Source organism: Pinus tabuliformis, chromosome J, assembly GCF_031772625.1.
Source record: "Pinus tabuliformis cultivar Carrire ecotype Pingquan chromosome J, CPIR1, whole genome shotgun sequence".
Taxonomy (NCBI): domain Eukaryota; kingdom Viridiplantae; phylum Streptophyta; class Pinopsida; order Pinales; family Pinaceae; genus Pinus; species Pinus tabuliformis.
The window spans coordinates 169,680,733-169,697,551 of NC_142295.1; the positions used below are offsets into that span (position 1 = coordinate 169,680,733).

At 36.2% G+C, this 16,819-nt stretch overlaps 1 protein-coding gene across 1 annotated transcript in view; it reads right to left on the reverse strand.

Moving 5' to 3' along the window:
- MDAR4 (monodehydroascorbate reductase 4) overlaps nucleotides 1-10,331 on the reverse strand; it is a 122,994-nt gene extending 112,663 nt beyond the window's left edge. The window contains exon 1 of the mRNA XM_089377433.1: nucleotides 10,013-10,331. Within this exon, the coding sequence (XP_089233559.1) occupies nucleotides 10,013-10,132 (120 nt within the window). The 5' untranslated portion in view covers nucleotides 10,133-10,331. The remainder of the gene's footprint in view (nucleotides 1-10,012) is intronic.
- Nucleotides 10,332-16,819: the final 6,488 nt, after the last annotated feature.

Genomic DNA, 16,819 nt, shown 5'->3' on the forward strand with positions numbered 1-16,819 from the left:
AACCCAGCTTTATATTAATACCCATTAATATTTTATTTTTCGTAAGTTTAGACCTAGGAACTCCATTATAAATATTAATTATTTTAATATCTCCCAAACCGGGTACAATCTGTCCAAACTATTTCTGGGTCATGGAGATTTCATGTGCTTTAGCCTCTCCACCAATTTTCATGGCTAGAACACATCCAATGCTACCCCAAATCAACAAAAGTATGCTAAAGCAGCCTTTCCCAGAAGTGAAAACAGGGCCAAGAGTGTACTAGGATTGATACACTCAGATATCTGCGGACCTATGTCCATTAAAGCTCTTAGTGGTGCCGAGTACTTCCTTACCTTCATCAATGACCATTCAAGGAAAACTTGGATTTATTTTATGAAAACCAAGGACGAGGTTTTCTGTCGATTCAAAGAGTTCAAGGCTCTGGTGGAGAATCTGACTTTGAAGAAAATAAAAGTTTGCGTTCAGATAATGGTGGAGAGTATGTCGACAAGGAAATCATTGATTTTTGCGCTAAGGAGGGCATCAGAAGAGAGTGGACAGCTCCTTACAATCCGGAGCAGAATGGAGTAGAAAAAAGGAATAACAGGACTATCGTAGAAGCAGCTAGGGCCATGATGTATGATCCGGATATGCCAAAGTTCCTGTGGGCAGAAGCATGCAACATGACAGTCTATGTTCAGAATAGAACTCCTCATCGGGCATTGGGCAAGATTACTCCAGAGAAAGTCTTCTTGGGAGCTTAGCATATTGCCGCATACCCGAGGAAAAGAGGAAGAAGTTGGATCAAACTACAGAGAAAGGATATTTAGTGAGATATAGCGAGAACACTAAGGCATACAGAATCTATCTTCCATGGAGAAGGAAGGTAGTAGTTCGACGAGATGTGAAGTTCATGGAGGAGAGAGCTTTCAGAAAATCTCGAGAAATGCCTTCCAAGGAGCAGTCAAAAGAGGAGTCGTTGGTCAAACCTCTTCAACCAACGGAAGTAAAGAATTCTTCCTCGGATTAGGAAGAATCACAAGAGGAGGAGGAGCTAACAAACGCGCCTACTGGCAGAGGAAGAACGAACAGGGAACTTTGTCAGATTCTGCAAGATGCAGAGGATTTCATCGTTGCAACAAGGAACAATAAGAGGAAGCGAAAACAGTCAGATAGATATCAGGCATTAGTAGCTCAGGATGGGGAGCCTGCCAGTTTTCAGGAGGCTGCTCAACATCAAGTTTGGTTGGATGCGATGGTAGAGGAGTACAACTCCATAATGGTGAACGATGTCTGGGAGGTAGTGCCAAGGCCTCAAGACAGATCGGTGGTAGGTTCGAGATGGATCTACAAGATTAAATACGCTGCAGACGGCAGTGTGGAAAAATACAAAGCCAGGTTTGTGGCTAAGGGGTATGCTCAGAAGGAAGGAATTGACTACGAAGAGACCTTCGCCCCAGTAGCCAAGTATACATCTATTAGAACCGTGATATCTCTTGCAGCACAGATGGGATGGGAGATTCATCAAATGGATGTCAAAACAACATTTCTGAATGGGGTGATAGAAGAAGAGGTATACATTGAACAGCCAGAAGGCTTTGAGACACATGAGAAGAAGTCTCATGTATGTAGATTGAAGAAAGCCTTGTATGGGCTGAAACAGGCACCTAGAACATGGTATGGTCGAATTGATGGCTACTTGCAGAAGATGGGATTTGTCAAGAGTGACGCAAATCCAAATCTCTACTATCTGGTTTCAGAGAATGAGCCTCTAATCCTAGTATTATATGTGGATGGTCTCTTCCTGACAGGATCATCCAAGCTCATCGAGGACTGCAAGAAGAATCTAGCCACAAAATTTGACATGAAGGATTTGGGACAGATGCATTATTTCTTGGGGTTGGAAATTTGGCATCAAAAGGGGGAGATCTTCCTTGGACAAGGGTATGCTACAGAAATTCTGAAGAGATTCAGGATGGAGGATTGTAGACCCATGGCTACTCCAATGATCACCACCTGGAAGAAAATTGATGCATCAGAAGACAAGGATGTTGATCCCACCTTATACAGGCAGCTCATAGGATCCCTGATGTATCTGGTCAATACCAGGCCAAACATTTGTTACGCTGTCAAAACCCTCAGTCAATTCATGGTGGAGCCGAAGAGGGCGCACTAGGCAGCAGCCAAACATGTTCTCAGATATATACAGGGAATAGTCGATTATGGACTCTTGTACACCAGGAGTAAGGATATCAAATTGAGTGGATTCACTGATGCAAATTGGGCTGGAAATTCAATAGATCGAAAAAGTTCCTCTAGGTACTATTTCAACATTGGATCAGGAATGACCTCCTGGTGCAGTAGGAAACAGAAGTCCATAGCTCTAAGCTCAACTGAGGCAGAATATATGGCTGCAAGCACAGCTTCGTGCGAGGCCATATGGCTTAGAAAACTGCTTGTGAACCTATTTAGAAGAAAGATGGAGGCGACCAGGATCATGTGTGATAATTAGAGTTGCGTCAAGCTCTCTAAGAATCCAGTGTTTCACGATCGGTCAAAGCATATTGATATTCGGTGTCACTTTGTCAGAGACTGTGTCCAACGAGGAGCTGTATGGTTGAGCTACACTCCTACAGGAGAACAGACATCCTCACCAAGGCCCTTGGAAGAACAAAGTTTGATTGTTTCAGGGAAAATATGGGAATGATAAAGAATCCATTTCAGTAGCAGAAATGGGGGTGATGTTAGTGTAGTAGCAGTCAGAAGTCGCACGATGTAGCATGATGAGAAGAGGTTGCAATGCAAACACAGTGTTGGGAAGTAGGACCAACAGCAGCATGGATGCAGAGGGAGTTGTAGTGCAGATGCAATGCTGGGAGAAAGCACCAGCAGCAGCACGGATGCAGAGGGAGCTATCGTACAGATGCAGCAGTGGCAGAGGCAGAGCCATGGGCAGCAGTACAGGATGCAACAATGTAGAGGATGTTGAGCGGGGAGGCCTAGCATCAGCGCAGGTACCGGTGTCGTACAGTCAGAGTGATGAATCAGTATGGAGTATTACTAGAGCACAGTCCTCGCTAAGAGGGAGTGTTGATTTGGGGTAGCATCGAATGTGCTCTAGCCATGAAAATTGGTGGAGAGGCTAAAGCACATGAGATCTCCAAGACCCAGAAATGGTTTGGGCATATTCTAACCAGTTTGAGAGATATTAAAATAATTAATATTTTTAATAGAGTTCCTAAGTCTAAACTTAGAAAAAATAAAATATTAATGGGTATTAATATAAAACTGGGTTAGAAGGTTCCAAAAGTCATGGATCAAGCCAAATCTAATCTTAGCAGTTGATTAGATATTTAATCTTGGTCGTTGAAGGACCAACAGGAAAAGTATAGGAAGAGGCTTGAGGGTCAATTGGAGAACACACTGAGGGAGACTAGCCAGTTCGATTTCTGGAGCGAGGTAGCTGAGAAATTCGAACTAGTGGTCTGGAGATCAGCTAGAGGTAGCGGGGACGGAACAGAGTCAGGAACAGCACCAGAAGACTAGCGCAAAGGTTGGAGAGGCAGACGCAGAGGCAGCAGACTGCGCAGTCACTAGAGGGCCTGCGTGGGTGACGCAAAGAAGCTCAGTGCTGACGCAGAGCAGTAGGAGCTGACACAGAGGGTCTGGGAGCTGCACAAAAGCCAGCAAGCCTAACGCTAAGACTGGGAGAAGTGTTGGAGAAGTTTTTCTCTGTTGGGTAAGCCAGTTTGGCACCCAATTGTACTAAAAATTTGTTGAATAATAAAATCCTCCTATGCTGCACCGGTTTTCCCACATTGGGTTTTTCTGGGGACAATTGTCCAAAAATATCTGTTTTGATGTGTTGATTCTTGTGCATGTGTTTGTTTCTGTATTATGGTGTGATATCTGCAGCAGAATTTATTTTAATGTTTACTGAAGGGTTTTCATAAATAACTTATTGAAAAATAAGTAGGTAAAACAAATCAGTTGTTGCAATGATAGAATTTTCACAGGGCATACCACCATGAAGTGTCCATTTGATTCCATGGTTTGTAAGCTTTTTTACTTGATTACTCTGATGATTTGTTGTACTGGAAGGCAAGGGAACGCATTGGATCTTATGCAAAATTGCATGTGGGTTTCCTTTTGGGGCTTGGTCTCCCTATATGGGGTCCAAGCTCTCCAGAGGATCACATTGGCATTTGTAGGGTGAACGTAGAGAGCCATGGGCCTCCACCATATCAGAGAGCACTTTATGGATCCCCAGTACCATTCAGTGATTGCTCATGTTCCACATTTTAGATGAGGATGATGCACCTAGATCACCATGCCCAGTCAGCTTCACACTTGTACCACACACTTGGAAGAGGTTCCAGGGTCCATATGAGGATGTGTCTCACCGCAGGAGACAAAGGGAAGGCTTATGTCATCATCCTAGCCCTTACAGATGGTTTACAGGCATTATCGATCCACTTGGAGACCCATGAGGATATCATTGTGCCACCACACCCACTTGGGTACACTACATGTGACTTGCTTGGATATCAAGGGGCCAACCCCTTATTCACTATGTTTGGAGTCTATTCTCTCACCTTGGCACACTTTGGACTCACCTAGGCCTTCCCAATGGCCCAACGACTCATTATGTTTACAATTTTGCCCTCTTGAGGGGCTTATCTTTCTATTTTGAAGCTATCTTGTTGGGCTTGTCACCAAGGGATGTTATTGTTGCACATTATTTTATTATTTGGGGCTCAATTAGGCCGAATTAGGAAAAAAGAACTCTTTAAGAAGAATATAAATATATGAGAGGTTCATTCATTCCTCTCATCATCACTTGGATTGAATTAGTAGCTCTTGTGAGAATTTCGCATTCCCTTTTGGAGGACGAGTTTGGTTTCATGGATGAATTTTGATGTTTAGATACTTTTAACTTGATCTTGGAGCTTCAAGTTTGTCTTGATTTGATGATTGGATATACTCATTGTACATGTAAGTACATGTCTATTTTTTACATTTATCTTGTCATGTGAATAATGTATGGGATTTTCGCTCTCTAGATCAGAAATTTGCCCTAATTTGTGCAAAATTATGGAAGTTTTGGACTTTTGAAGTGCTGCATATGTTACATGTGCCATGTCTGATGAATGCATGTTCCTAGAGGTTTGATTTCATTGAATACACCTTGATAAGTGATCAATTCTTGCACATCAAAGTATAAAATCCTTTGGTAGTTGCTCTCATGCCCTAATTTGCCATGCAAAATTGCCTAAAGGCCTCCTTGATCGAGTTAAGTCTCTCCAAATCACGAAATCACCTTGACTCCATCTCTCCCAAAGACAAGGCATTGATCTAACCAGTGTTGATAATATCAGTATTGGAAAAATATCGACGAGGGTCCAGAAAACATCTTATCGAAAATATCGGCAAAATATCGGCGAGGGTCCAGAAAACATCTTATCGCAAATATCGGCAAGCATAAAAAATCAATTTTTTCAAATTTTTAAACATAGCCAATATTTTGTCAATATTTTATCGATATTTTCTCAGCGATATATCGTTTTGCCGAAAATATCGTGATATTTTCGAATATCGCCGATATTATCAACATTGGATCTAACCATTGGTGGTCACCTGAAAGAATATTTTTCTCGCCTTTTCTTCTCCTTCTAGGCCTAACCATAATACGTCATCTAGGGCATCAAGCGAAATCTTTTGTAGCCATCCAAAACCCTTGAATTTTGGTCCACAACTACATTGGGATTTTCCCAAGGGGTCCTGTCAAAGGGTCCTCCAAATTTGAGCTCAATTCGACAGTGGATTCCTAAGATATTGCAAGCCCTAGTTCAAGGATCATTCCTCTCCCTAGGTTGCTTTGGGTTAGTGTCCTCATTTGGATCATTGCATTTGAATTTCAAAAGAAAATTACTCCATTGATCCTATTCTCCTCCCAAACCTGGTCAAGCCCATCTAGTGTTGATTGACCTAGTATGGGCCCACTTGGGTTCTTTGTGGTCCTGCAACTTTGTGACTCACATTCCACAAGGATTACATAGAAACCATCATTTCTTTAGGATTCTTAAGCCTAGGATACACCTTGCCAAGTATTAATCCCCAAACCTAGGTCTAAGTGTCCTCATAGCCCTTCTAAGAAAGCCATGTATCTTGCTTTCATAGCAAGCAAACCCATTATCTGAGCCTCTCTTGTGAATAGGCTTTAGGAATCACCTCTCGTCCCATCATTGATCTATTATTCTTAGTGATTCCTCTCATATCGGGACTCCTCCCATCGGTGAAAGTCCATAAAGAGCAAGGAGCCTTAGCTGAAGTGACAGTGGGCTATCGCTCCATTTTTGCCCCTTGACCTAGTAGTCGCTCTATAGGATCCCCTCCTAGGACCCTTGCTAGTTTGAGTGGTAATAGATCTGTTCATGGTCCAAGAAAGTGCTATTGATCAAATTGGGCAGCTGATCGTAAGTTTGATACCTACAAATTCATCAAATGAATATAATACAACTTTTAATGTCCAAAATATCGAAGGAATCACACCATAGCCTATTGATTTGACATATCACACCTCTACCTTTGCAATAATTCCTATTCCAAACAATAGAATCAATTTGTCAAAGTCAATTAGGATCCAAAAGTTAAGATGTACTTTCTGAATATTAGACACAGCCAATCCCTATAGACTCGTTTATGTTTAGTCATTATTAATGCTGCACAAACCAGGGATGAAGTGGGCACATTTTTTAGAAGCAAAGCGTCCCAAAAGCGTCTATTATATATAGACACATACACACACATATGTATATATGTACAAAAATACATATATATGTGTGTGTGTATTGCGTTTATATTCAAAAAAACATCCAAAATAACAAATTAGTTGCACATTATATGAAAACATGCATATTTGTACATAAATCAAGATAGAGATGGCATCCATAGTACATTAAAGCGACATCTATATATTATAAACTTATGTCTATTTGCCTTTATTTCACTTGCCCACCATGAGAACTTGGGAAGAGTTAACTCATATAGAAACTGAGAAGAGACTATGTGATGCTAAGAGAGTCTTTTCAACCTTGCCAGGTGTTGTTGGACAATGGATAGTAGAGTAATTGACCTGGTTAGGTATTGGTGGACAGCAAATGGTGGGCACTAGGCACTGTTGGACTGTGGATAGTGGACATTGGACCTTGATGGCTGTTGTCGTGACAGTAATAAACCTTGTCGGGTGCTGCTGTGACTTGTTGTCTTACTACTGTGCACTAGAACTTTAGTTTTGAACCTTGCTTGGTTTGTATTTGCCATTTGGAGAAGCTAAAACTATTGCAGAGCTGAACTGTGTGCACTTGTAGCATATTATTTGACTGAAATGATGGAGAAGTTTATAGTTTCTGCATTTTGGAGGTGTCTTGAAGCTTTCAAATTTGGACTAAATTTGAGGAAACATGGCAAGAAGCGTGCAAAATTTAAGGAACCACGGTTCTAAAATCATGGGACGTGGTTCCAAGGGCAGTTTCAGCATGGATCTGCATGGTGCGTGGTTCCGGCCTCTGATCTTTGGGGGGAATGGAGGGGGACAGATCCTGCAACACTGGTCATTATCATAGACTTGGCATTGATCACAACCAGAGCTTGATTTTGCATGAACCTATAATATGAACATAAAAACAATGGCAAAAAATATGTTGACAATATCACGAATGCCAATCTGATAATTGCCACAAGTTCAATTATAGAGATTGATCATGCTAGAATCTCTGCTGAAAGCAAAATTGGAAAAAAAAGAGGAAAAATTATTGAGCTTGATAGCCACATAGAAGTATTATACTTCGCAAATTTAAGTACGATTTCAAAAAAAAAAAATATCCACAACAAGAAAACAAGGTTTGCTAAATGACAACAAGCAAGGCAAGCTCAACTTCGTTATTCAAAAACAGTTTTAAACTTTCAGGAGGACAAATTTAGCAGGGAAATTGATTCCAAATTTTGAAACCCAAAGTTCCGAGTAATTTTAAATATGGAGGGAAAATATTACACCGCTACAAGCAATTATACTAATTAAAGTATTCTTTGCAAGATCATAGGTGAACTCAAACTGGCTTGCCTTGAGAGAGATTATATTATCATACGTCCATTTAATCATAACTATTCCCATAATAAGTATTCAATTGTTATCCAAAGACCTAATTGGGGTGTGACGCTACGTAAAACAACTTTTTCATGGAGAAAACTGGAGGCAAGTTCAGAAGACACATAAGTATTCAATTGTTATCCAAAGACCTAATTGGGGTGTGATGCTATGTAAAACAACTTTTTCATGGAGAAAACTGGAGGCAAGTTCAGAAGACACATAGGGTATGCCACATTGCCTCTACACTTAGAGATGATTGGTCGCCAACATAAGATAAATAATTTGGTTGCGAATATGGTGCAATTCTTTCTTTCAATCTAAGATTGCAATACGACACAATGACGTATGCTTCAAAAGTTGTATGTAATACTTCTTTACTCTTTGTAACTCTTCAGCTTATATTCATAAACCAAACTTTACCCTTATCATCTTGTCCATTTCTTCCCAACATGGCTGTTATGGTCAAAATAGCTTTTTTTCACATTTTCGAAAGTGTCCACCAAGGTTCATGCCTTATGTAATATCCGAGAGAACCTCGAAAATCTCCTTTTTAACCCATAAAACAAACAACAAAATATAATAATGGGGGTGGTGGTCGTAGTAGTTGCCAACTATGTTACCAGGTTTGTTAAACTTCAACCTTGAGGTTCAAAATTAAGCAAACCTAACAAAAATTTTGAGGTTCGGCAAACCTCATGGCCGTTGATCAAGTCCATGCGTCAAGCTTGTCACCATGTGTCACAGCTCATGTTCATAATCTATCCTTGCAGTTTCCAAGTCCATGATAACATTTTAATCTATCCTTGCAGTTCCCAAGTCCATGATAACATTTTTTTGTATCTACTGATGTTGATTTCTCCCTCTGTATATAGAATATAGAACGAGAGTGATAAACAAACCTAATAGCTAACTTTATTCAATCCTAGTCATTCAAATCAAATTTGTACCGAACTTAATCATTACCAAACCCAAACTGAAACCTGAACCATGTGACTTAGATTGCCAGGTGGGTTGAATTGTGATCAAGTGGTTGATCCAAACACTTTCAATGCTCAAACCCAAGTGTAGATTCCCCCAACCCACCTAACACATGTTTCAGTAACCAATTGAATCACCTGTGAGACCAAGTGGGAGCAACTCAGCGACCTTGACACCAAGTGGGAGCAACTCAGCAACCTTGACAGGCCAAGAATAAGGCCAGGTGCAAATCATATGCAAATTTGGCAGTAGATAGCCCACCACTTCGTTAACAAGAAGGCATTTACCAACCAAAAACAATCACAATAATAATGATATCAAATAGCTGCCGAATACACACTATAGATTCCCAATAGATCCAAGTGCAAAGCAAATGAAAAAAGTAATTCAATCTCATAAAACAGGACAGGAAATTTTAAACAAATTTGAAACTTTAATTGTAAAATTTCCAAAAAGTAACACTTTCCTGGACATAAGATAAGATCGTATAGTTTATACAAAATTAAACTCAACTACAGAATCTTCAAATTTACAAACTCCTATTAAGGGCAAAATCATTTGAGCACCTAAAATAACATAAGACAGCATATACAAAACACTATTTAAACGCAGAACCTTCAAGATTATGCAAATCGGAACACCAATTCAATCACACATAAAATAAGATAAGACGGCATATACGAAACACAATTTAAATGCATTACCTTCAAAATTGTGCAAATCAAAACACCAATTCAAACACTAAAAATGAAATATCTGGGGCGACATTAAATTTGACTGAAAAAATATCCAAAACAGTGACTAAATTCCATGTACAGATGAATGCAATCCAAACACATTAACCGAAAAAAACAAATTATTCAAACTTCGAAGATTTGGATTTTAAAGGTAAAAGATGAACTTACAGTCTCTGCAGAGATAATACACAGTTCACCATGGTTAATGCCGTGTTTAACAAATTCACGAGCTGCATAGCCAGCGCAGACGCCACCACCCAAGATCACATAATCGAAGGCTCTCCCCATCCTGCCGCTGTTGATCCAGAGTTCATAAATGAAAGGGGGCTTTGTGGGTATATATAGGGTGTGTATAGCTGGACATGATATTTGGGTCGGAATGAACCCAAAGACTTTAAAGTCATTTTCTTGTTAAGCTTCTGTTTGTTTTCGCGACGAGGGGAAGGGATATACTCTTCCGTTCAACAAACTTTTGGGTTTTCGATTTGTTATGCGGCCCCTCCCACATTCTAAATATGGTGTGAATGTCGTCTATGTTATGTGATGTGATGTGTGGATGTTCTATTTTGTCTCGTAGTTCCATACCACAACATGCGTATATACTGGTAACGTGTCAAAACAGGGATAATAGCAATCAATTACAAGTTTCAGTTGTTTTCGCTGAGTTCATGGAATTTAAGCAACGTTTTTGGCCTTTAATGAAATGAAATGATATTTTAAGGTTTACGAGATTAAAAATATTTTATGAGACCATCATCAGAGTATTAGTTTTCTGTTTTTTCGTTTTTTGCAATTCAATTTTTTTCTGATTCAAATTGATGATGAGCTGGGCCAATCTTGCAACAATCCTCTCGCTAAAAAGAGGATACCAAGAAACTGAGACTAACATGTTCTCATAACTTTCTCTGATGTCTTTGAATGCATCATATTCCAAAATGAAATGGTTTTTCGATTCCACACTCCCAGAGGTGCAAAATGTACACCCGTTCTTTCCAAGCTTCTTTAGGCCTTTCCACTGTCCTCTTTCACACCAAAGTTGATGTGAATTGGTCCTTATCGATTTATATATTTTAATTTTATTTGTTAAAATGTTAGAATTCTACATTTATATGTAATTGTGGAAAAAAAAAAATTGAAAATCTAAAGTAATTGTTAATATATAAATTTATTTATTAAAAAATATGTATTTTATATAACATGAACCAATTCTTATAGGGTTTCTTTGTATAACATAAACCAATTCTTATAGAATTGTTGAGAGGAAATCTTCCATCAATCATGAAGTAAAATTGTCAATTTGTAAATTTTACAGGATAAAAAACTATTTTTTCAGAGAAAAAAACCAGCATAGATTTATATTAAGGAAATATAAAGAACCTCCATACATAAAGCTACAGATTCAGCAGATAAGGAAAACCCCATGTTTTGAAAATGAATCATTACGTATAGTCCGAAGACTCCATATCAGAAGCAAAAAAGGGAGGCCTATACATCACCACTAAAAAGCCCACAAGACCAAAATTGCCACAAATTAATCCAGAAGCAGGAAGAGATAGTCCACATATTGATTCCAATACATATAACCCGTAGTAAAAAAGGAACAGACAGATCGACCAAAGAGCAGAGTTCCAAAAAAAATCAAGAGATGATACCAGCATAACCAGAACAAAAGAAAACGACACTAGAAACATATTTCAGGCACATTGCAGGCACATAAAAACTATATATATGTGTGAAAGAACACATATGTGGTTTTGGAGAGGAAATGAAGAGGTCAATCTCTAAATGTTATTAGATAAAAAATTATATATGTGAATGAATTTTTATGTGGTTTTGGAAAGGAAATAAAGAGGAAATGATTATCATAGATATAAAGTAAATTATTAATTATGAATATAAAAATTATGTATTTATCAGTGTCTCTTATAGTGTATAGAGATATGTATAGAGTGTGTTTGAAGTGTTTAATGTTTTTATGTATTTAAAGTTAAATTTTATTTATTTTTTTTATTTTTCTTTAATTTTTTAACCATGGTGAATTGGGAACTGCTTAGAGTAACGCTCAAGATCAAACATTTAGTTGCCAAATTTTTATCAATATCTTGTAAAGGACATGTATCTATAAATAATGGTCTTGCCTTCGATATATGTGCATTACCACTTTCAAGCCCAATATCATGGGTTGAATTTCTAATAACTACGTGGATACTTTGTCAAAAAAAATTGTTTAAAATTTTGGTTAACGACATACTACCACAATGAAAAGATTTGGTTAATGACACAGTACCACAGTGAGTTGGTTTTGAGTTCGAGTACTTTTGGATAAGGCAAAATTTTAAGGATGTAAATTTATCTTAATGGGTAAAAACTTTGGTCAATCTTACTAGCATTTAATAGACAATTATAAAATGTTTGGCAATAATTTTGTAAAAATATTCAAATTTCTGATGATTTTATATAGTTTTCATAAAATTTTAGCAATTTTTAAGGTAAAATAATTTTACCCTATAAAATTTGGGTGAAAATTATTGTATCTTCTTTTTTGGAAAAAGCATGGAAAATTAGCACATAAATTTAACGCCTAAATTTGTCCCCAATATTTAAGATGCTTGTGCATCACTACAACTCCACAAAAGTGACATGGGTTGAATTTCCATGCTTGTGCATCACTACAACTCTACAAAAGTGACATGGGTTGAATTCCATCCATTAGATGGCTTTGATTTGGCATTTTGGCTAAAGTCTCATATCCATAGGCATATAGGCTTGAGTTTCATCCCCCCGATAATGTTTGTGCATGGCTACAACTCTACATACGTTTTCATGGATTAAATTTATACCAATGTAACACCCACTACGGCAATCTGCCTTTAACCTTGTAATTGATGCGTTCTTGTTACGATGCTCTTATATAAGACTTAATAGGGATATAGCATTTTGAACTCATTATTTTCATTATGATTATTTACTTGTTGTCTATGAGTATTTCCTAATGACTATTAATGAATATTTCCTTGATGATTATGTATATCCTTTATGGTTAATTTCCATTCATGATCCATTACCACTTATGTTTCATGTGTATATTTGTATATTATGATGTTCTTGAAAAAGTTAACCTTTTTAACGGTTATTACATCATTTAAGGTGTGGAAATCATGCCCATGGGATAGGACTCTAGCTTAATGAGGATGCCCAACCTAGTTATAGTGCCTAGCGAGGCCAAGAAGGGACTTGAACTACTTCCTAAATTGAATTAGAGTAAAAGGCCTAAAGGATATTAGTTATGGTTCACCTTTTACCCATTTTGTGACACTTGTGTTTTTACTTTGAACCTTAATTTCACGCCAAGTATATTCATGTAGAGGGAATGGAAAGGCTGAGAGGCATTCTTGGAAGGGAGTTGTTATCCTTTGAAATATTAGAAAAAGAGATAGGTGCCTTATGTGAAGGGGTTGGATGTTAAGGGATGGTTGGGATGTTGTGCCTTGATATAGGGACTTGTGTGGATTTTGTTTGGTGAGAGTGGTTTGATAACTACTCATTTAACCAACCAAGGGTACTAATGGCCATTGAACCTAGCATTTGATTTATTTTGGGCCCTTAGGACTCTACTATTGAACTTCATACCTAGCCAACCTAAGGCACTCATTAAGAGCTAGTGTCAACAAACTAGTCCTTATAAAGGAACTCTACCATTGAGAGTGGACTTGACCAATCAAGGATATTCACCAAGAGCTAAAGTGGGTATTCCTACACACCATGAGCTCAAGGAGCATTGGGGGTGTTGTAAGTCCAAGAGTGTATATACCATAGTATGGTTGATTAGTTAGATGTCTGGCCCTTGTTTGATATTTGTTATAAAGTGAACAATTTGGTTAAGTAGTTGGTATTTCTTTTCCCTAAACCCTCATTGACCTTGCGCCTAGACTCATGGAGCATCACCTAGGTTCAATTGGTTGCATTAGTTGGGTGGAAATGCACCCCTCAGATATGATTTATCCCTTTCGTTATAACACTTTACTTATGGATCACTTATTTGGACCAAGGGTGGGCCATTGACAAGGTAATGGATTGTAAGTATTTAATATTTTATTTCTTGTGGTGTTATTTCAACATGGATTTGTTAGATTACTTAGGTATTAGCGAGTTATTTGATAGTTTTAAATCATGTGTGTGTGTGTGTGTGTGTGTCTATATATATATACACACAACATTTTTCTAGCAAAGCCTCGAGTTTTCACAATCGTGTGCCTCTTAGAGAACAAAAGTTACTAGAAAATAAAAAAATTATAACATATAAGTGAGAACTCCTTCACTCTAAAAATATTAGATTTAAGGAAGGGAATTCTTAATGTGAATAAATAATATATACTATTTTGTTAACATAATTTAGTTATTAATCTTTTTTTTTCCTTTTAATGATTATCTCTTTCTTTTAGTTTTATTTTTCTTTTCTTTTAATGATTACCTCTTTTTTCCAATTGTATTTTTCTTTTCCTTTTAATGATATTTTTTCCTTTTGTATTTGTTATTTTATATGAGAGAAATTAATTAAATTTCTTTAATTAGGGCTAAATTGTGAAGTTATATCAATTAATTATGCATATCATAAATTAAATTCATTTCTCATCTTTATTAAAATAGTCACTTCTAACTTAAATCAAATGGTGTATTGAAACAAAGAAGCGTGGAAATTCAAAATAAGAAATCTTGATTGAGACTAGATCATCATTAAAGCAACTAAAAAATCTACAAATTAAGACCATGGGTTACATGTTGTGCACCATCAATCCAAAGGAAAAACACCAACAAGACCATGCCAATGAGGAAGATAGTTGTTGGTAGATCCCCATCATCCAAGGAAACCTAGATATTGTTGAAAAGTGTAACTAGGTTCGGTCTTCATAATGACATGTAATTATGATTTTATGTGAAGAGATGTAAATAAGAAAAATAAAATTAATTTTATTGACTTGCTTCATGGGTTTAGATTTAAGGAAGGAAATTCTTAATATGAATAAATAATATATACTAATTTGTTAACCTAATTTAGTTATTAATCTTTTTTTTTCCTTTTAATGATTATCTCTTTCTTTTAGTTTTCTTTTTCTTTTCTTTTAATGATTACCTATTTTTTCCAATTGTATTTTTCTTTTCCTTTTAATGATATTTTTTCCATTTGTATTTGTTATTTTATATGAGAGAAATTAATTAAATTTCTTTAATTAGTGCTAAATTTTGAAGTTATATCAATTAATTATGCATATCATAAATTCATTTCCCATTTTTATTAAAATAGTCACTTCTAACTTAAATCAAATGGTGTATTGAAACAAAGAAGCGTGGAAATTCAAAATAAGAAATCTTGATTGAGACTAGATCATCATTAAAGCAACTAAAAAAATCTACAAATTAAGACCATGGGTTACATGTTGTGCACCCATCAATCCAAAGGAAAAACACCAACATGACCATGCCAATGGGGAAGATAGTTGTTGGTAGATCTCCATCATCCAAAGAAAACCTAGATATTGTTGAAAAGTGTAACTAGGTTCGGTCTTCATAATGACATGTAATTATGATTTTATGTGATGAGATGTAAATAAGAAAAATAAAATTAATTTTATTGACTTGCTTCATGGGTTTAGATTTAAGGAAGGAAATTCTTAATGTGAATAAATAATATATACTAATTTGTTAACCTAATTTAGTTATTAATCTTTTTTTATTCCTTTTAATGATTATCTCTTTCTTTTAGTTTTATTTTTCTTTTCTTTTAATGATTACCTATTTTTTCCAATTGTATTTTTCTTTTCCTTCTAATGATATTTCTTCCTTTTGTATTTGTTATTTTATATGAGAGAAATTAATTAAATTTCTTTAATTAGGGCTAAATTGTGAAGTTATATCAATTAATTATGCATATCATAAATTCATTTCCCATTTTTATTAAAATAGTCACTTCTAACTTAAATCAAATGGTGTATTGAAACAAAGAAGGTGGAAATTCAAAATAAGAAATCTTGATTGAGACTAGATCATCATTAAAGCAACTAAAAAATCTACAAATTAAGACCATGGGTTACATGTCGTGCACCCATCAATCCAAAGGAAAAACACCAACAGGACCATGCCAATGAGGAAGATAGTTGTTGGTAGATCCCCATCATCCAAGGAAAACCTAGATATTGTTGAAAAGTGTAACTAGGTTCGGTCTTCATAATGCCATGTAGTTATGATTTTATGTGATGAGATGTAAATAAGAAAAATAAAATTAATTTTATTGACTTGCTTCATGGGTTTAGATTTAAGGAAGGAAATTCTTAATGTGAATAAATAATATATACTAATTTGTTAACCTAATTTAGTTATTAATCTTTTTTTTTCCTTTTAATGATTATCTCTTTCTTTAAGTTTTATTTTTCTTTTCTTTTAATGATTACCTATTTTTTCCAATTGTATTTTTCTTTTCCTTTTAATGATATTTTTTCCTTTTGTATTTGTTATTTTATATGAGAGAAATTAATTAAATTTCTTTAATTAGTGCTAAATTGTGAAGTTATATCAATTAATTATGCATATCATAAATTCATTTCCCATTTTTATTAAAATAGTCACTTCTAACTTAAATCAAATGGTGTATTGAAACAAAGAAGCGTGGAAATTCAAAATAAGAAATCTTGATTGAGACTAGATCATCATTAAAGCAACTAAAAAATCTACAAATTAAGACCATGGGTTACATGTTGTGCACCCATCAATCCAAAGGAAAAACACCAACAGGACCATGCCAATGAGGAAGATAGTTGTTGGTAGATCCCCATCATCCAAGGAAAACCTAGATATTGTTGAAAAGTGTAACTAGGTTCGGTCTTCATAATGACATGTAATTATGATTTTATGTGATGAGATGTATTTAAGAAAAATAAAATTAATTTTATTGACTTGCTTCATGGGTTTCATGAGCGAGGG